This window comes from Caretta caretta, chromosome 1, assembly GCF_965140235.1.
Source record: "Caretta caretta isolate rCarCar2 chromosome 1, rCarCar1.hap1, whole genome shotgun sequence".
NCBI classification, from domain to species: domain Eukaryota; kingdom Metazoa; phylum Chordata; order Testudines; family Cheloniidae; genus Caretta; species Caretta caretta.
The window spans coordinates 232,800,948-232,823,330 of NC_134206.1; the positions used below are offsets into that span (position 1 = coordinate 232,800,948).

General features: G+C 40.7%; 2 protein-coding genes across 4 annotated transcripts in view; one reads left to right on the forward strand and one right to left on the reverse strand.

Annotated features, from left to right (window-relative positions):
- ITPR2 (inositol 1,4,5-trisphosphate receptor type 2) overlaps positions 1–7,155 on the forward strand; it is a 401,023-nt gene extending 393,868 nt beyond the window's left edge. The window contains exon 56 of one of the 2 annotated variants that reach the window (XM_075121545.1): positions 6,397–7,155. In XM_075121545.1, the coding sequence (XP_074977646.1) occupies positions 6,397–6,657 (261 nt within the window). In that variant the 3' untranslated portion in view covers positions 6,658–7,155. The remainder of the gene's footprint in view (positions 1–6,396) is intronic. The other variant, XM_048825997.2, reaches the window with a different exon arrangement.
- SSPN (sarcospan) overlaps positions 1–22,383 on the reverse strand; it is a 37,653-nt gene that overhangs the window by 9,594 nt on the left and 5,676 nt on the right. For both annotated transcript variants that reach the window (XM_048826309.2, XM_048826320.2), the window contains exon 2: positions 1,407–1,493. In XM_048826309.2, the coding sequence (XP_048682266.1) occupies positions 1,407–1,493 (87 nt within the window). The remainder of the gene's footprint in view (positions 1–1,406; positions 1,494–22,383) is intronic.

The following is a 22,383-nucleotide window of genomic DNA, read 5'->3' on the forward strand; positions in this document are numbered from 1 at the left end:
AACTCCAAAACGGCAAATACAACTGCTTAGGGAGTTCTGCCAAGGAGCCGGAATTTCTCCCCAGAAAAATGTTTTTCACCGCTTGAGAGCTATATAGGTCCTGTGATTGCTATCTAAATAGTGTGACGGGGCAAGGCCAGATGGCTATAGAAAAGTAGTGGGAGATAGATATATTAGCTCCAGGCTAAACAAATCCCTGGTACCAGGATAAGTTAAATAGCAACTGCTCCAGGTCAATTAAGACACCTGGGGCCAATTAAGAACTTTCCAGAAGGCAGGGAGAGTGCTAAGTTGATCAGGACACCTGAAGCCAATCAGGGGCTGGCTGAAACTAGTTCTAAGAGTTAGAGCAGCTTGGACTATAAGACCATGAAGAGGGGCTAGAGGATGTCAGAGCCACCCTTTATACCAGTGTCAGTGCTACCTGCTGAGGGGTGGGTAGATGTAGCTCTGTCACCTGTGTCTTTGCAAATCTTCCCCTTGAATTTTATTCATTATCCTTTTCCATTTAATTCTTTCACTTATTATTCCACACCAGCACAACAACAAGAGCCTTTGAAATAAAAGTAATCTGGAGAAAAGCTGCTACAATACTCCCACTGGGGAAAAAATTTGGTGCGCCTCAGAGTGAAATTCATCCTCCTGCAGAGGGTCGATGCAAGGCCAACAAACTCCATAACTACTATGCTGTTGCTGTTTTGAGAACTTAAATGGGACATCAGTGGTGCATAGTCCTTGTGTTGCTCACTGACTAAATGTCTGTGATACCTGACACAATATGAAGCAAGACTACATAGTTTAGATGGGTTTACTATATATCCTTGGTAGGTGGGCGGGCGGACAAGTAGGGGGTCTTCCCCCAAGCCTTTTAATTTGCACATGCATATGTAGTCAGCATCTAATTTTATGGGAAGGGGGAAACTGCATACTAGGTGGGACTTAAAATCAATCCTAAAATGTCAGAAATAGATACAGTAAAGCCCTATTTATCTGAATCCCTTTAATATGAAATTCTCTATCCTGATAACTGATGTCTCCCCTTACCCAATAACCCCCTCAGTTTTGGAACCCTTGAGCCCATTTATCCAAATGTCTTTGATATTCCCCAAAATGTTGGGGATAAAATGGGCTCTTACCTGAAAATAAAGTATTTATCAGCACATCTTGACCTAGAATTCCTCTTTTATACAGACTTCAGATATGCAGGGTATAGTATAAATCCTCCTAAGCATTTGTTTGATTGTTGGCATTTGCTAGACTGCCAATCTAAGGGTTAAATTTTTGCAATTTCAAGCACAATCTGGCTTTCTTTTATATGGGGAAAATATCCAGTAAAGCAGCTTGTGATTTTATACACACACACGTGTGTGTGTGTGGGGTGAGATTTTAAAAAAATTACACTGTACCTTTACAGCAAACTGGAAACATGTCTTCTCCTCAGGCTGATATGAAACACAAAGCATCACCATTCCCACTAAGGCAACCACACAGACCTGCAAAGGAGGAGATTTAAAGGGACAATGTCAAGATAAAGATCTTATTTTTCCAAACAAAAATGTTCTATCTGTATTACCAGCACCTTAAAATAAAATAAGTTTTAAAATGTAATAACCTCGCTGTGGTATTTATATGGCCGAATAGCATCTGAGTGCCCCACAATCCTACAACATGGCTCTGAAAAATGTTTATCCTCACTACACCCTTGTGATGTAGGGCAGTTCTATTATGTCCATTTGACAAATGGGAATGGAGGCACAGAGTGGCTAAGTGACTTAAGGTCACATAGGAAGTCTGAATGAGCTGGTCTCACAGCTCCAAGGCTAGAATTCTAACTACTGGGAAATGCTGCTGCTTTAAATTTAGCCCAAGGTTTTCAAATTTGAAAGCTTAAAGTTAGTCTCCCTCAATCTATATTAAGGCATCTAAATTAATGGCCTGGTTGTCAGAGGTGTTGGGCACTCACCACTCCAACTGGAATCAATGGGAGCTGCCTGGCTCGCCATTTTTGAAAATCAGGATACTTATGTAGCTGGCTAAACATTTAAGGCCTAACTTTAGGTGCTCAGCTTTGCAAACCTTGGCCTTAATTTATATGGCTCCATTTATGCTTGTTTACATTCTGGACTTCATTCGGCTAATACACTAAAACTAGACAGTTTATTTATTTGTAAAATTTAACTCAACGCAACAGTTATAACTCAAAGGGAGAAATCCAGAGATTCCATCAAGCCTACCATGGGATTGGCTATTGATTTTACATGGAAAGTGCTCAGATACTGGATGGATGGATAGTAACTTTTGGGATGGAATTCTGGATAGCCCTGTGTAGGTAGAGAAGAGAACACACAGGATCCAGGCAAAATTTTGCCCCTACTATTCCCAAAATGCCATCTAGGTCAGCTAGTGCGTCCAATGACATCCCACAGACATATCTGGGGTAGACAGGAGAGTTGGGGCATGGCCAACTCACCGTGCTCCTTGCACATCTGCTACTAACAGATGAGCACAAGCTGTTTGTTTTCGAAGCATCAGTTGCTTAGTGCGCTCCCTTATGTCCAATGAGCCATTATGCCTTATTTGCCCTTCACAGGCAGAAAGGTTCAGAAAAACCTTCAGCTAGTTGCTATGCTCCACTCCCCTTTTCAGAGCTCTTCCCAGGAGACATACCATAATGTAATCTTTTGTTTAGGGGCTTGTCTGTGCACATAAGTTTCACCAGTTTCCATTTTTTAAACCAATTGATTAAACCAAAGCAAAACCTTGTTTGAACTCACTTATTTTGGCTTAGCTTAAAACCTGCCCTAATCAACATAAACTTAATTTTATATAAGCCTAGTGTAGATGGATTTAAGATCATACACACAACTTTTTGCAAAAGTTAAACTCCTCTTCTTCTTCACCTTGTGCCATCAATTGGGGGGTCACCTTGTCCCATCAAGGCTTCGTCTCCAAGTGCATTTTCCAAACTGGAACCAGCCTTCTTCATGCCCTCCTTCAGTGTCTCAAACCATCTTTCCTTGTGATCTTTGTCCTGGGACTACATCTCATGTACTCTCTGGCCAACATATCCCACATCTTGTAGTCTCAGGATGACCCAGCCATCTCAGTTGATGCTCTCTCAGCTTTTCAGCGATAGGGGCTACGTGCATCATGGCTAGTACTGTTTAATTGTGTATCCTATCAGTTCTCGTCTTATCCAGAGTCCACCTGAGCGCTCATTTTGGCAGTGTGAAGTAATTGTTCTTCTCTCTTCCTCATGGGCCAACATTCAGACTGTATATCATGGCTGGCTTAATCATCTTATACATTTTGTTCTTTAGTTTACTTGGCATATTCTTATCACAGAGAATTCCCTCCATTTATACCAAAATGCACTTCATATGACTTTTAACATCCACAACCACATTCTCATCATGGCACAACACTGAACTGAGGTATTTAAATTGTTGCACAGACTTAAAGCTGATAGAGTTAACTGGCTTCTTGTCATCCCTCTTAATGAAATGTATGTATTCAGTCTTTTGTCACCTGATTCAGAAGCCATTGTCTTCTAATGCAGCCCTCTATAGTTTGAGGCCCCTTTCCCGTTTGTATTTATCTTCATGGAATAAAATATTATTGGCAAAAAGCATGGTGCATGGAATCTCTCCCCAAGTCTTCTGCATCAAGGGGTCCATTACAATCACAAACAGGAATGGACTTAAGACTGTTCCTTGATGTAAACCTATCTTTACAGTGGAAGGCTTACTCTAGACATAGCTGCTTCTCACAACTGTTGTCCTACCCTCGTACGTGTCCATTTGAGAGAGAGACATATTCAGACTGGCAGATTGTGTGATAGCAGATACCATAACAATTGTCTAGGAACTCTGTCATAAACCTTCAAATCCACAACACTAAGTGTAATTCCTTGAATTTCTCCTGCCATATTCAGGCTGCGAACCTTGCAAACATTGTTGACGCTCCTGGCATAAATCTGAGTTGATTACTTGGTGCTCCAGATCCTCCTGATGTCTTTTCTCAGTGATTCTCTCCAGCCATTTAATCATGTGACTCATTAACTTGATGGGTCAGTAATTACTACATTCTGGCACGTCTCCTTTATGCTTGAAGATAGGGACCAATGTGCTCTTCCTCCATTCATCAGGCATTTTTCCAAGATGGAGAATTAAGCAGAAAAAGTTCACCATCAGCATCTCTCCCTCATGGCCTAATGCTTTAAATGCTTCAACTGGTCTGCTGTCTGATCCCACTGTCTTCCCCACTTTCAGCATCATTAGCGCTGCCTGAGTCACCACCATGGGGATAGATCTTATGAAGTTGTTGCTTGAGCATACCTCCCTCAAGGGTTTCTACATGTTGTGGTACTGATCTTCCACCAGCACTTTCATTTTCATCTCTGACAGATTTCACAGCTCCCAAGTCCTCTATTTTTCTTTGCCTAATCTTGGCTAATCTATATATTCCTTCCCCCCCCGCCCCCCACCACTTCCTTCATTAGTAGTTCTGCGTATATTGCTTTAAATACCTGACCTGTAGCTTCTCCAACTGCTGTTTTTGGTATTTTCTTTACCAGCTTGTATTTCTCAGAACCTTCCATGATTCTTATTTTCTGCCATCACTTAAATATTTCCTTCCTCTTCTTTACTGTCTCCTGCACATTGTTTTACCACCACCACAGCTCCTTGCCAAGAAGTTTCCCTTTTTTCATCTGGCCATGGGCAGCTTGTGAACTTTCCGTGATATGTGGACATTTCCCCCCAAACTCATCAGTTTGGTCATGTCCAATCTCTGTAGAACCTCATCCTTACATCTCTAACTTCCCTATCTGTGAGCCTCCACCACTTTGGTCTTTCTTCCACAACTCATCTTTTGTCCCCCATGAGCCTTTTCACTCAGATGTCCATTAGAAGCAAACTATGTTGCTCCCCAATCTGCTGTCCTGGGATCACGTTACAGCCTCTCATGTGTTTCAGATCTCTTCCTCTTGTCAGGAAGAAATTGATTTGGGACTTATTGGAACAGCTCTTGTACATAATTAAGTGCTTCTCCTTTTTTTACAAAGCATGTACTGGCAACAATCAAGCCATGGGCTCTGGCTAACTAACATTTTCTACCAACTTCATTTCTGGTTCCAAAGCCTTATCCTCTGTGACAATTGTCATAGCCCTCACTGTGTTCTCCCACATGTCTGAGTTCTGCTCTGATAATCAAGTACTCAGCTTGTGGTACTTCATTTATCACTTGGTCCAGCACTATCTGGAATTCTTCCTTTTCCTCAATTGTATGAAACATTAAATATTTTTTTCTGTTTAGTGCCATACTCTTTCTTTGCACTGCCTTATCCTGTAATATTTCTGCTTTGATTATTTCTACGCTATTCTTCCTTGCTACTGAGCCACAATACATTATGTTGTAACCCTCCTGATCACGGATTTCAACCCCTTCCATTTGGTCTCTTGTATACAGAGAATATGCACTCTTTCTTTTCAAGATCTCAGCAATTTATCTAATTTGCCAGTCATTGTTCCTACATTCAGGAGAATCAAACATAGTTCTTTAGCTCACTTCTTTAGCCACATGCACCCAGAACGTGGTAACCTTTTCTCATTTTTCCACAGCTGTCGGGCAAAGCAGTCTCATCACTTCTGAGGGATGCTCTAGCATTGTACTGATATACTCCCTGAAGATGAAGGCCATAGAGCATGCGTGCATGGCACAACTTTTACAAACTGGCTGGCCAGGCCCAATGTTCTGGCTTTGAAATTGGACTCCCTTCTCATAAGTGGAATCCCTACTACAGCTAATGAGCTCCATCTGTTTGGAGCAACCTAGTTATAAGGCACCACACACCAGCCTTTCAACCCATGTCTTCAGTTAAGAACATCTCCACCGTGAGAAGGCAAGTATACTACACTGGCCACATGAGGCATTTCCTAGGGAGTGAGAGCTCATCCTCAAAACCACCTTGAACATAACAATTCTTTAGTTTGCACCACTTTAACTAACTTTTGGTAAGTCAGTGCTGCTTTGCATGTAAATAACCTCTAAGCCTCCCTTCCGATCTGTGATGGCATTTTACTTTCTGTTTCTACTGCATGAGCCATTGCTGTTGTGTTTGGGTTTCTACCAATGCAGGAGAAACTTAAAGAGTAAAATTAGTTATCTTGGACAATATTTGCAGGCCAGATCCTGAGATGTGTTTGACCACGTGCAATTCCAACTGATTTTAGTGGGCTTTTGATCAGCCCTATGTGAGGGTAGAATTTGATCAGTGATCTCCAGGGTGAGTTTCTATTTATATCATAAGTAACCACTGTCATCTCTCAAAGGATGGTTCAGGCTTGTAGGGATAGGATCATGAATCTAAATACCACCTATCCTCTCTGTTACAAGATGTCTCCAGGTTTTTTACAATACCCACCTGCTGAAGTGAAGAAACAGATTGACAGAGCCAGAAGAGTACCCAGAAGTCACCTACTACAGGACAGGCCCAACAAAGAAAACAACAGAACGCCACTAGCCATCACCTTCAGCCCCCAACTAAAACCTCTCCAACGAATCAAGGATCTACAACCTATCCCGAAGGACGACCCATCACTCTCACAGATCTTGGGAGACAGGCCAGTCCTTGCTTCCAGCAGCCCCGTAACCTGAAGCAAATACTCACCAGCAACCACACACCACACAACAGAACCACTAACCCAGGAACCTATCCTTGCAACAAAGCCCGTTGCCAACTGTGCCCACATATCGATTCAGGGGACACCATCGTTGGGCCTAATCACATCAGCCACACTATCAGAGGCTCGTTCACCTGCACATCTACCAATGTGATATATGCCATCATGTGCCAGCAATGCCCCTCTGCCATGTACATTGGCCAAACTGGACTACGTAAAAGACTAAATGGACACAAATTAGACATCAAGAAATAGAACATTCAAAAACCAGTTGGAGACTACTTCAATCTCTTTGGTTACTCAATTACAGACCTAAAAGTAGCAATTCTTCAACAAAAAAAAACTTCAAAAACAGACTCCAACGAGAGACTGCTGAATTGGAATTAATTTGCAAACTGGATACAATTAACTTAGGCTTGAAGAAAGACGGGGAGTGGATGGATCATTACACAAAGTAAAACTATTTCCCCATGTTTATTCCCCCCCCCCCCCCACTGTTCCTCAGACATTCTTGTCAACTTCTGGAAATGTCCCACCTTGATTATCACTACAAAAGGTTTCTCCCCCCGTTACCCCCCGCTCTCCGGCTGGTAATAGCTCATCTGACCTGATCACTCTTGTTACAGTGCGTATGGTAACACCCATTGTTTCATGTTCTCTGTGTATATAAATCTCCCCACTGTATTTTCCACTGAATGCATCCGATGAAGTGAGCTGTAGCTCATGAAAGCTTATGCTCAAATAAATTGGTTAGTCTCTAAGGTGCCACAAGTACTCCTTTTCTTTTTGCAGATACAGACTAACACGACTGCTACTCTGAAACCGGTATTTATGTACTGTCACAGTCTTTATTAGCAGTATTCTATATTTGCAGTAGCACTTACTACATGCTAGGCACTTTTCAGTCACTTACAAAGGACAGTCCCTACTCCGAACTCGGAATCTAGGGCAACAAGTATTCTTTATTTTTTTTTAAAAGGAATTAATTACACTGTCTTCTTTTGCTCTTCAGGGTGGGCTCAGCCCTAAGAATTATTCAGCGTTCCTGTGAGGTGATTAAAATCCTCAACTTCAGTGTGACTTCAATGAGAGCACTTAGCATCTCACCAGAAAATTCACCTAACCCTAATCCTGCAGGAGCCAAAGCTAGAACCATGTGACCAGCTCTCCATGGACTTCCAGCTTGTGCTCTATAGAACCTATAGCAGTGTCTCTCAGACTTTACAGACTACTGTGCCCCTTTCAAGAGTCTGATTTGTCTTGCATATCCCCAATTTTCACTTAACCTCAAAACCACTTGCTTATAAAATTAGACAGTGTCTAATGTGAAAGTGTCCCAGCTGATTTTACTGAAATTACTGAAAAATTGCTGACTTCCTCATTTTTGCCATATAATTGTAAAATAAACCAATTGGAATAGAAATATTATACTTCCATTTCAGCGTATAGTATATAGAGCAGGGTAAACAAATCATTGTCTGTATGAAATTTTAGTTTGTATGGACTTCGCTTGTGCTTTTTGTCGCCTATTGTAGAACCAACTAGGAAAATATATAAATGAGCTGATGTACCACCTGGAAGACCTCTGAGAGCCGCCAGGGGTTCACATACCCGAGGTTGAGAAACACTGCTCTACAGAACAAATACGTATGGGGGGGGAATTACACAATACTCACACCTTTATCATATCAGTAAGTGAAAGCAGGGGAAAAGACAAGACAAGACATTTTTAAAAGCTTTACTGCTGCCTAACTGGCTAAACACACCATGAAAAATGTACTCCCTGCTGCCCTGTGTTCTTGGTACTCCTTATTGGAGTTTTGATGTCCCAAAGTTAACCCTTCTACCTCTAATGTTCATTTTAACCTCTGTGCTCAGGAAGAATACAATGGCATTCTTTGGCATGCCAACATTCAAATCCCACAATCTTGTGCCTCAGCACAGAAGACTGAGTGGTCATGAGTAACTATGGGATTAACATTGTTGATTGTTAAATTAAAAACAAAAAAGTCCTCCAGAAGTAATATCTGCAGCATCTCACACACTCAATATGGTCTCAATTGTAGTAATTCATCTTTTTAGTTCTAGAGAACCTAAATCTTCTGTAATTATATTTTTAAGAGCCTGACCCAAGGTCTATTGAACTAAATGGGATTCTTTCCATTGACTTCCATGGGCTTTGGATCAGGTCCCAACAGATTGGAATGATTTCAACTGATCAAGTTTTTCTCATAACTTCTAAATAAACGTTAAATCTGATTCTGAAACCTTTGACTAGAAGTGTTCTATGTTTATGAAATTCCCACGTCTTAGATTAGCACTTGTCAGATGTGAATCTGTGATCCCATCTTGTGACTTCCTTTAATCTTCTCATTCAAAGTCTCATTTGGTTTGGTGGGGCCTACTGCAAGTTCTTTGTTTTTGTTTGTTTTTGATCACAAATGATGGGGGGAGGGGCAAGCTCACTGGTGAGCAAGAAGTGGGACAGCCAGAGCCCCTTGGATGATTATTACATCAGGTCTGTATGACTGCAGCATGGATGGTATACAAGCCCAGGACCTTAAAAGGGATCAAGTCAGAGTGGACAGAAGGAATTGTTATAGACCCTGTCTAGATTATGGGGGGAAAGGTATGTGTGTTTTTTGGGGGGATTTAAAACATGATAGCCAACATGAGTTAATGTGCACATGTTTAAGCACCACTGGGCACCATGGTGTTTAATGCCTTTGAGAACATGTTGGCTGGATGTGGTTAACTCTGGTGAGTTATAGGAGACCAGTTCAAGTGTGTGTGTGTGTGTGTGTGTGTGTGTGTGTGTTTTAAAAGGTGTTAAATCCTGCCTCACCTAGGTACTGAGCAGTATTTTGTACATGCCTTACTAGTAGCACCCTGGATTATGAAAAATGGATGAATGTTAAAAATCTGAGGGCCCATTCCTCCTCCCCACACTAAAATCAATGGGGAAATCTGCATTGACTATAATGGGAACCCAGTTGGGTTCTAAGGTTCTTGTTTCTCTTTCATCCTATGTGTGTTTTGGAAGGAATTCTCTCTGCTTTCTCAGTGAAACTAGGCTGGTAGGTTTTGTTTCCTCTGGACCAGATCCTCAGCTCATGTAAATTGGCATCGCTCCAGGGAAGTCAATGGAACTCCCTTGGCCTGCACCAGCTGTGGAGCCGGACTTCTGTTAGTAGTTTCACAACCTGGTTTTCCCACACACTATCACAATGCTATTGTATTTGGGTTCCCAACACTGCAGGGGGCCATCTGAACTGAGGAAAAAAATACAAATCCAAGAATTTGTAAAATGGTATTGAATAAAAACATTCCTGTTTATGCTTTAATGGGAAAACAAATACTACCAACTGTTCTTCCATCAGTTTCCCTTTAGGAGGACAGTATCTCTGAATACACAGCAGTGTCCCTCCAAAACCTGTGTGAAATAACAGATTTACCCATAAAGTTGTCTTTCATGTCATTTCTGTAAGATATGGTTAAGTAGTATTGCCTGAGAACATTTCTAAAGAAAGCATCAGTGTTATTTACTCCTTTCCATGTCATGTGTATTTATGTTCTGGTCCTATGATTTGCACACTGTCTCCAATTTATTTGTTTTCTTTTTATTGCTGACAGCAATCATTGACAGGGTTGTCAGGGGGAACCCCCTCCCCCCCCATACACACACTTTCTTGGCACAATGGTCCTGATTTGCGCTCACTTATGAGAGAGTGTAAATTTGGCACAGCTCAGTACAAGCCAATAGGATTACATCAGTTTGAAACTAGTGCAACTGAGAGCAGAACCAGGCTCTGATTCTATTTAACATGATATCTAATGATAAGCTAGGATTCTTTTACAGTAAAAAAAGTCCTAAAGAAATAGGAGCTCATCCAAATCCCATTAGGTCAGTGGCAAAACACCTACTGACTTGAACAGCAGCAGGATCTGGCCCATCTTCAGAAATCTTTCAATATGAAGAAGTATCATTCAAAAGAATTTCCATCCTGCATACACTTTGTAGGATTCCTCTGGGATTTAAATAATATACTAAAAGATAATTGGAGAGCACAGTTAATGGGCATTTATAAAGGATTACATCAAGTCAGGATTCAGGCAAGGTTTGAACAGGATATTTTAGAAGGCTTAATTGTGTTTTTTGTTTTTGTTAACCAAAGATCTGAAGAAGAGGGAGCTGGCAAGCAGCTGATGTTGACTGGTAAATAGAATAACTCCTGCCCAAATCTTAGATTTTTGGGGATTACAACAAATATCTAGTTTACATTTAAGTTTTTTGAAAAGGTAGACTCTCTCTTTGAAGCAAACTTGAGTACAGAACAGTCAGAGAGAACAATTTACATGTTTCTCTGTGTGTTATTAAAAGATCAGTTTTGAATTATGCCCATGAAGTGCAATAGAACAAACATCTTTTGGTAAATATTCTTAAAGACTCCCTCAGTGACTATGTTCTAGCATGTGTGTGTTATGGATGCTGCCAATGTTGATTATAAAATAGCATAAAGGAAATGTGACATTCTGAGGTTCAATAGCCATTGCAATATCCTAGCATGAAACAGACTTACCAGGCCTTATTGACTAAATATATAATGTAAGATGCACTAGCCTTAACACTGGGTTATCAATCAATATGCATTTGTCACACAAACAAAACAGATTCCATAAGAGTTATAGAATAGTATTTAGGAGTTTATAAGAGCTGATCTTATTAGCTGACTAACTAGGAATAAGCATTTCAACCCTGTGCAAATTTCAATCTGAGTTTATTTCAAGTTCCTGTTTCATAATTTTCCATATAAGCTAATACACCCCTCTTTGAACAGATAGTTGCATGAAAAGAATCCACAGGAGCTTAAATTTCAAAAAGTACTGCCTAGAAAAATACCTGGATGTGATACAGATGTACTTACAAAACTTACAGGTTTAATTTTGGCTACTACATCCTCTACCACTGAAAACACAATTCACTAGAGCTGGTTGAAAAATTAAAAAAAAAGTTTGTGGAAAATGTCAACGTTCTTTCCATCTAGCAGGTTTCTAAATGGATCCATTTTAGTTGTTTTTAATCAGTTTTTAAACAAAACCACTATCAAAATGGTTGAAATTGTCTGTTTTCTGAAAACAGGGATAGATTCTGTTGCCGTTGAAGTTATTAACTTGTTGATTTCAGTGGGAACAGAACTAGGCCCTATACTGGTACCTAAATACAATTACTTATGACTAGACTTGCAATGATTCCTTTCCAGGATAGCCCAAAGCTTGTAAGACCTTTGGGACAGAAACTGTCTTTTCATTGTGCCTAGCACTGGAGAACTTGTCCCTGATTGGGAACTCAAGACAATACCACAAAAGAAATATTTAGTGATGATGATACTATGGTGACTGACAAACTACAAATACCCATTTTACATATGCAGAGTAGATTCTAGCAACGTATGCAAGATGCCACTCTTTACATAGCTTAGTCATCTAAAAAGTGGAACGAAAGCAGTGAAAAAAGTCTTTCCTCCAATCTGCTGCAGCAAAAAAGCCAGCAACACCAACTTCATTTCTCACTGCCAAAATAAGGTCACATGCTGAACATCCACACCTGTCTTCAAAGGACAAAGGTTGATTGTTTTCCAAAAAGCATAGCCAGACTGGCAGCAGCAGAAGCACAAAAACATCCTCCTGCTCTACATGACTAATTGTCCTCCCTCAAACCTATTACACTCCTTGAACTAACCATGGCAACGAAGGGTGAGAAAAATATGGTCTCCAAAAGCATAATAATAAATACACACAATCCACTCATTCAGTAGGGGCCAAATCCAGAGGATTTTATTTTGATCAAATTCCCATGGAACTCACTAGTGTTTTTCTTAAGTAAGGCCCACCGGATATGCCCTCCCTATCCAATCACCCTTTATTTTAAGTTGCTTGTAACTTTCTCATACTTTAATCACACAAGGTCTCAACACAAAGATGGAGGATAGATAGCAGAATACAGTCTGGTAATGATTAAGATGTTGATGTAATATATTTATTATATATATAATTGGGTGAAGTATTAGTTATTGTCACACTCTGATATATGAACATGGTTTGCCTTATTCCTACAGCTGTCCAAACCATGGATTATTCTAATCTGCTCTTTTTTCTGCCTAATACATTATGAGGATTTGTTGTTGCTGCAATTTCAGCCAAAGTGTGGCCCTAAAAATAGGTAGGCCTCTCAGTCAAATGATGTATATTTGCCTTCCAAGAATTTCCTACAGATTTTGGAAAACATATGGTGCTGAGTTGGGAGAGGCAGGAGAGCTGAAAATGTCTGAAAAAGAGATGAAAATCTGGTTTAAATGAGCATCTTGGGCCCTAACTCAAGACCTATCTGGAAACACTTATGCAGGTGACTAATTTTACTCATCTGCTCTATTATATGGTCTAGTTAGCAGGAATTTTAGAAAATAATCCTTGTAATCAAAAGAGTAAACAGTGAAAAGCAACACATTTGTAGCCTGTGGAACCCAATGACACATGATAACACTGAGGCCAAGAGGATTACACATTTTTATGGATAATGAGAATACCCAGAGTTATATTAAATAGAATGCACCTTTTTAAAGAGGAATATAAACCCTCATGCTACAGGAATAAGCCAACCACTAATAGATGAAGTTAGGAAGAAACTTTCCTTATGAGCAAGTTATTCCATAATCACCCTCTACACGTCACCTCTCACTATCTTAGATAGAAAAGGAGTACTTGTGGCACCTTAGAGACTAACAAATTTATTTGAGCATAAGCTTTCGTTAGTCTCTAAGGTGCCACAAGTACTCCTTTTCTTTTGCGAATACAGACTAACACGGCTGCTACTCTGAAACCTCTCTTAGATAGGGCATCTTTCTTTGAAACATCTGTTACTTGCCACCATCAGAGAGGGGATACTTACCTTCATGTCATGGCAGTCTTGGATGTTGTTTGATTTAAGAACACTTTCACTGCAGATTTGACAAAATGCAAAGAAGGTACCAATAAGAGATTTCTAAAGATGGCTACAGCACTCAACCCAAGGTTTAAGAACCTGAAGTGCCTTCCAAAATCTCAGAGGGACGAGATGTGGAACATGCTGTCAGAAGTCTTAGAAGAGCAAACGCTTTGATTCAGAAACTACAGAACCTAAACCACCAAAAAATCAACTTTGTTGGTGGCATCTGACTCAGATGATGAAAATGAATGTGTGTCAGTCCACACTGCTTTGGATTGTTATTGAGCAGAACCTGTCATCAGCATGGATGCATGTCCTCTGGAATGGTGGTCGAAGCATGAAGGGGCATACAAATGTTTAGCACATCTGGCACATAAATATCTTGTGACGCTGGCTACAACAGTGCCATGCAAATGCCTGTTCTCACGTTCATGTAACATTGTAAATAAGAAGTGGGCAGCATTATCTCCTGTAAATGTAAACAAACTTGTTCAGCAAATCGCTAAGACGAACAAGAAGTAGGATTGACCAGACTTGTAGTTACTAAAGTTTTACATTTTGTTTTTGAGTGCAGTTATGTAACAAAAAAAAAAATCTACATTTGTAAATTGCACTTTCACAATAAAGAGAGATTGCACTACAGTGCTTGTATGAAGTGAATTGAAAAGTACTATTATCTTTTTACAGTGCAAATATTTGTAATCAAAAATAGAAAATAATCACTACGCTTTGTACTGTTGTAATTATCAATTTGAAAATGTAGACAACATCCAAAACATATTTTAATAAATGGTATTCTATTATTTAACAGTGCAATTAAAATAGCAATTGATAGTGATTAATTTTTTAAAATCATTTGACAGCTCTAGTGTTCTGTTTTGTTTTTTTAAACCATCCTCTAGGTACCTTTGCCAGGCATATAAATTCTCTATTAAATTCTATAGTATGGTTCCAAGAAAAAAAACCCTAGAGAAAAAGTTACTGAAATTTATAGAGCACTTTTCTGTAATTATCTTTGTTGTATTAGGTCTGTTAATCAGCAATGAGGTGGTTATTTCTCCCAATTTAAGATTAAATTTCCACAGTCAATTGTATAGGCTCACAACATTATGTAGCTATTAAAACCAACAACCACAAAAGTCTTCTGTAGAAACTTAAATATGAGTTGCTATAGAAGAATCATAGAATCATAGAATATCAGGGTTGGAAGGGACCCCAGAAGGTCATCTAGTCCAACCCCCTGCTCAAAGCAGGACCAATTCCCAGTTAAATCATCCCAGCCAGGGCTTTGTCAAGCCTGACCTTGTGGCTTGACCTTGAAGACTTTTGTGGCTGCTAGTTTTGAGGGGCAACTTGGAGTCTTTTCATACTGCATCAACATTTATCTTTGTTGGGCAGACATTTATCTTGAATCACTAGGTGATAAATTTTAACCATATTGGGGGCTCACTCAAGGACCATGTAAAAATTTAACAAAACAGGTGGTGGCATGATACACGTGCACCATGTCTGTGAATGTGTGGCAAGCATACCTAGGATTGCCAAAGTATATACTAGGGATGGGTGAACCAGGGTGAATAAAAGAAAAACCTAACTGAAATTTTTGCACAAACAAAACCCAAATCAGAAACTCTGGTGATTTAGCAAAGATTGCTTAATTTTCTGTTTCATTTCCAGGTTCCAGCTGGACCAGGAGTGCCAAAACACAGTGGTCACCACTAAGTCACTGTTTACTCAGTTACCCCACACAAGTACTGAACAGAGATACTCAAAACCAATTCAAATTTTATGACAAAAATTTTGTTACATTTTAATTTTTAAAACAGGATAGTATTTTCACAAAAAATTCCCACTGTTTCTTTCCCTCCCAGCTCTAGTATTGAGACATGGCAGCGATTTCCAATTTACCATACAAGCAGATGCTGTGGTTACTCAGATACCAGTGCATGGTAAGTGCTGGTAAGTACTGTCAGGCCATCACTGTGCTATGAGAAATACAGCACTTAAGAACGGCCATACTGGGTCAGACCAGAGGTCCATCAAGCCCAGTATGCTGTCCTCTGACAGTGGCCAAGGGCAGGTGCCCCAAAGGGAATGAACAGACAGGTTATCATCAGGTGATCCATGCCCTGTCATCCAATCCCAGCTTCTGGCAAACAGAGGCTAGGGACACCAATCCTGCCCATCCTGGCTAATAGCCATTGATGGACCAATCTAGCTCCCTTTTGAACCCCGTTATAGTATTGGCCTTCACAACACCCTCTGGCAAGCAGTTCCAGAGGTTGACAGTGTGTTGTGTGAAAAAATACTTTCTTGTGTTTGTTTTAAACCTGCTACCTATTAATTTCATTTGGTGGCCCCTTATTCTTGTATTATGAAAAGGAGTAAAACACACTTCCTTATTTACTTTCTCTATACCACTCATGATTTTATAGACCTCTATCATATCCCCCCTTTAGTTGCCTCTTTTCCAAGCTGAAAAGTCCCAGTCTTACTAATCTCTCCTCATACGGAAGCCATTCTATACCCCTAATAATTTTTGTTGCCCTTTTCTGAACCTTTTCCAATTCCGATATATCTTTTTTGAGATGGGGCACCCACATCTGCACACAGTATGCAAGGTGTGGGTGTACCATGGATTTAGAGGGGCAATATGATATTTTCTGTCTTATCTATCCCTTTCTTGATGATTCCCAACATTCTGTTCGCTTTTTTGACTGCCGCTGCACACTGAGTGGATGATTTCAGAGAACTATCCACGATGACTCCGAGATCTTTTTCTTGAGTGGTAACAGCTAATTTAGACCCCATCATTGGAAAACATAATCCTAACCATACATATACAATGTGCATTACTTTGCATTTATCAACATTAAATTTCATCTGCCATTTTGTTGCCCAGTCACCCAGTTTTGTAAGATCTTTTTGTAGCTCTTTGCAGTCTGCCTGGGATTTACAAAACTACAAGATAGTTATCATCCGCAAATTTTGCCACCTCACTATTTACCCCTTTTCCCAGATCATTTATGAATATGTTAAATAGGACTGGGTCCAGTACAGATCCCTGGGGGACACCACTATTTACCTCTCTCCATTCTGAGAACTGACCATTTATTCCTACCCTTTGTTTCCTATCTTTTAACCAGTTACCAATCCATAAGAGGACCTTCCCTCTTATCCCATGACTGCTTATTTTGCTTAAGAGCCTTTGGTGAGGGACCTTGTCAAAGGCTTTCTGAAAATCTACACTATATCCACTGGATCTACCTTGTCCACATGCTTGTTGACCCCCTCAAAGAATTCTAGTAGATTGGTGAGGTGTGATTTCCCTTTACAAAAACCATGTTGACTATTTCCCAACAAATTATGTTCATCTATGTGTCTGACAATTTTGTTCTTCATGATAGTTTCAACCAATTTTCCTGATTCTGAAGTGAGGCTTACTGGCCTGTAGTTGCCAAGGTCACCTCTGGACCCCTTTTTAAAAATTGGTGTCACATTAACTATCCTCCAGTCATTTGGTACAGAAGCTGATTTAAATGATAGGTTACAGATGACAGTTACTAGTCCTACAATTTCACATTTGAGTTCCTTCGAACTCTTGGGTGAATACCATCAGGTCCTGTAGACTTATTACTGTTTCGTTTATCAATTTTGTTCCAAAACCTCCTCTAAAGACACTTCAATTTGGGACAGTTCCTCAGATCTCTCATCCAAAAAGAATGGCTCAGGTTTGGGAATCTCCCTCAGATTCTCAACAGTGAAGACCACTGCAAAGAATTCGTTTAGTTTCTCCACAATGGCCTAAACGTCTTTGAGTGCTCCTTTAGCATCTTGATCGTCCAGTGGCCCTGCTGGTTGTCTAGACGGCTTCCTGCTTCTGATATATTTAAAAAAAAAAATTGCTATTACTTTTGGAGTCTTTGGCTAGATGTTCTTCAAATTCTTTTTTGGTCTTTCTAATTATATTTTTACACTTCATTTGCCAGAGTTTATGCTCTTTTCCTCATTAGGATTTATCTTCCACTTTTTAAAGGATGCCTTTTTGCCTCTCACTGCTTCTTTTACTTTGTTTAACCACGGTGGCTCTTTTTTGGTTCTCTTACTAGGTTTTTTTAAATTGGGGTATACGTTTAAGTTGAGCTTCTATTATGGTGTCTTTAAAAAGTTTCCACACAGCTTGCAGGGATTTTACTTTTGGCACTGTACCTTTTAATTTCTGTTTCACTGACCTCCTCATTTCTGTGTAGTTTCCCTTTCTGAAATTAAATGCCACAGTGTTGGGCCGCTGTGGAGTTTTTCCCACCACAGGGATGTTAAATGTAATTATATTGTCACTATTACCAAGCAGTCCAGCTATATTCACCTCTTGGACCTGATCCTGTGCTCCACTTAGGACAAAATCAAGAATTGCCTCCCCTCTTGTGGGTTCCAGGACTAGCTGCTCCAAGAAGCAGTCATTTAAAGAAATGTCAAGAAACTATCTCAGCATCCCTTCCTGAGGTGATTTGTACCCAGTCAATATGGGGATAGTTTAAATCCCCCATTATTGAGTTTTTTATTTTAATAGCCTCTCTAATCGCCCTGAGCATTTCAGAGTCACTAGCACCATCCTGGTCAGGTGGTCTGTAATATAGCCTACTGCTATATTCTTATTTTTCTAGTATGGAATTACTATCCATAGAGATTCTACAGTACAATTTAGTTCATTTAAGATTTTTACTTCATTTGATTCTATGCTTTCTTTCACATATAGTGCCACTGCCCCACCAGCACGACCTGTTCTGTCCTTCCGATATATTTTGTACCCTGGTATTACTGTGTCCCATTGATTATCCTCATTCCACCAGGTTTCTGTGATGCCTATTATATCAACATCCTCATTTAATACTAGGCACTCTAGTTCACTCATCTTATTATTTAGACTTCTAGCATTGGTATATAAGCATTTTAAAAACTTGCCATTTTTTGGCTGTCCCCTATTGCCTGATGTAATTGAATGGGACTTTTTTCATTTTCTCATCAGATCCTCCCTGTATTTTATCATTTTCCATCCTCTCCTCCTTATTAGGACATAGGGAATCTCCATTTATAGATCCTCCCCTAAGGCAGGGGTTCTCAAAGCCGGTCCGCCGCTTGTTCAGGGAAAGCCTCTGGAGGGCCAGACCGGTTTGTTTACCTGCCACGTCCACAGGTTCGGCCGATCGCAGCTCCCACGGGCCGTGGTTCGCTGCTCCAGCGGCGCGGGCCAAGGGACATGCTGGCCGCCCTTCCCGCAGCCCCCATTGGCCTGGAGCAGCGAACTGCGACCAGTGGGAGCTGCGATTGACCAAACCTGTGGACGGGACAGGTAAACAAACCTGTCCGGCCCACCACGGGCTTTCCTTGAACAAGCGGCGGACTGGCTTTGAGAACCACGGCCCTAAAGTCCGTCCGAACCACATGCTCCTCCACACCTGTTGGCTTTCCCCCAGCCCTTAGTTTATTTAGTGGTAGTTCCAGACCAGACTATAAGCAAGTACTAGAAAACCCAAAAGCTCCTCTTTCACAAAATGTACCCCATTTTGCACAGCCCAGAGGTTCAGGTGGTTTGAAGAAGGTTAAATTAAACAGCCAAATTTCTGGGTATTTATCTGAAGCAACCCCGCCCCCCAACTCCAATTTTTGATGTTCATCATGACCAATTAAAGATGGCCTGTATTAAAAAAAAATAGATGCCTATATGGCTATGATTTCCATTAGCTACCTTGACTGTGCCAGTTTTAACTGTCACCTTTTATGAAAGATTGAAAGTAGTTTCTCTAATAACTCGTGAAAGTTAAAAACCCAGCCAGGTTGTATAGTAGGTAAAGCCTGACTGAAAGCCACATCCATAACTGCTGCTAGAATAGGTGTCCATAGCAACAACCAACCCATCCCCCAAAACCAGCATGGGTCCAAAGCTGACTAGAAAGTATCTCTCTTCTCTCAGACTTTGAGAAGTGAAGAAGTTTCCGTGGATTTAAATGGCCAAACCCATCATCCCCCAGATCAGTATAGAAGAAGATCAAATATTTCCTGCTCAAGCTGCTCATACTTCTCATAGAAAAGATAATAATTGAGGACAAAGTTGAGGCCTGAAATTTGGAAGGCCCATCACTGAGAAGCCAATGCATATGACTCATGCATAGCAATGAGGAGGATCCTGTGTTGTGGCCTGGAAAAATCAAGGCAGGAGGGGAGGACTATAGTTTGTTCATATGAATTTGTATTGTCTTCTTATACTGGTGAGACTGTGTACAGATAACGATCCTTCTGTAGGAGCTGTTAAGGATGTAATATGATTTAGATATAAATAGCTTAAATAAAGGGAGTGGTGGACATTATTCACTTTATCTGATCAGTTTAAGTTACAGTACGCCCTGTCCAGTCTATACTAGTACAATTAACACCACCTGTCTAGCTAGCCTCAGCCAATCAATATGACAATTTTAAGGCCATTTTGTAATTTACATTGCTTTATAGCATAGTAAAGTCCTTTTCACTGGCACACTCCAGTACAATAATATTTTATACTTTTATGACCCCTTTTGCCCAAAGATCTCAAAGCACTTTACCAACAATTAAGCAACAAAACACCCCTGTGCATTCAATATGTATCATTGTACCAATTTTGAAGCTCGAGGCTCTGTTCCTCATCTCCTTTGTAAAGAAATTTTGCATTACACCAAAAGCACAAGTTGACCATAGAGCTGCACGGCATTCACTGGGAACTGTGGGTGCTGGAGTGGTGTAGTGACCTTACAAAGGGTCAAGGAACAGGTGCTGCTTTATGTCCACCTCTACGTCCTCCAGCTCAAAGGTGAGTCATGTTCCTCTCAGGAATACCTGAGGATTGAGCTTTGAGAATCTGAAGACACAGAAAAATTAAGTGTTTGTGGCCTGATTTCCAGAGGTGCAAAGCACCTAAATTCCTATTGAGCCTAGCAGGTGCTCAGCCCCTTTGCAAATCAGGACACCCATTTAGATGCTTAAATATTGATTTAGGCAGCTAAGTTTGGCAATGAATGGCCAATGAAAGCATCAGCACAGAGCCAGGAATAAAACCCCAAGTTCAAAGTCAGAGTCACCTGCTTTAACCACTGGAAATATGTCAATTAAACATCTCAATTATGAGAGTCTTATTGGGATATGCAGTGCTGGGAGATATTTTTTAAAAGCCTTTTCATAAATGGGACTAGGGGCCAGCTCCTCAGCCAACCCAATGATTGGCTGGAATGACTTGCATGGCCTTCTGATTCTTCTCCCTAAGGTGCCTTCTCTCTCTCTCTCTTTTCTGAAAATCCTACCTCAAAAGCAGTTACCTTCAGGAACTATTCTTCACTTGTTCCCCCTCGCGCCCCCCCCCCCCAAAAAAATCTTTCTATACCCTCCTTTACTGAACTGTTTGCCACATGCTTCATTGTGTCTTTATTGGTTTGGTCTCTCCTGTGAACTGCCTGAGGCAAAAAGCATGTCTCATTCTACTGAAGGTTTTACAAAGTGCCATATACATTTCTGGCACTACATAAATGAGGATTGATAACATTCATAGAACGTTGCATTTAAAACTCTGTCTAGCTTTTGCACCATAAAAACCTGTATCAGTCTTGCTTCACTAGCTCTCAACCTAAAGCCAATAGCACTCAGAGGATGGAAGTCAGACCCTCCACAGGCTGCTGTGAACAGGAATCAGTAAGCCAATGGCCACCATATTGCTAAACATGAGGGAGATTCTGGGAAAGAGGTAGAGTTCTGTGATGATGTGCGGGTGGGAAGAAATGTCCTGGTGTGGAACAAGACCATGGAAAAGGTTGAGAACGACTGGTCTAGTTAGTTTAAGGTCAAAGGTCCACCATCTTGAAGGAGAAAAAAAAAGAATGTGGGAGAAAGGGCAGCAGCTTAAGAGTGTTGTCAATGGTAAGTGTTTTCAACCAACAAGAGTGCATTTGTCGGCGGAGCAAAGAAAGAAGTTAAAGATAAGGGAGGGGAGGAGATGAAAGAGAATAAAGAGGCAAGGGCAGGAGGCTATGGGTTTGAGAGGCTGAAGATGAATAGGCCTCACTTTCACAGAATAGGGTGGAGGAGAGGGTGGACTTGGAGGTCCGAGATGGGAAGGAAAGGCAGGAATTTATGCCTAAGAGCCAGTCTTTAAGAAGTGCTCAGCTCTCACGCAGGGGCCAAAATAAGTCGCCAGGTTTTCAGTAGAGATCAACTCATTGTGTTCTGAGCTCTTAAAATATTTCCTATTAAGTATCACAATGGGAGCTGTAGGACACTGGGGGCTTTTTAAAAAACTGATCCTTATCGAAATGCCTAGATGGGAGCTCAACCCTTTTTTTTTTTTTGGGGGGGGGGGGAATCTCTCGCCAACTGAAAGTGCTGAGCACTTTAAAAATGGTTGTGAGTAAGAGGAGCAGGTTTTATGCTTTAAATGCAGATCCCACATACTGTTTCTTGTGTGTCCTGAAGAGGGGTTTTATTTTTTTGTGAATTCCACAGTTTTCTCTCTCTTCTAGAGCCTCTGGAGATGGGCACGGCCAGCTGATACGAGGGTTTGAGAACTAATGAGACTACAGTTCCTTTGAGATCTGCTGCACATGAGAAAGTGTGCCTGGGAATCTCAACAGCCCTGACCCTTCTCCAGTTTTCCCCTGGCATAACTCCATTTACTCCAGTGGATTCAGTCCTGATTCACAC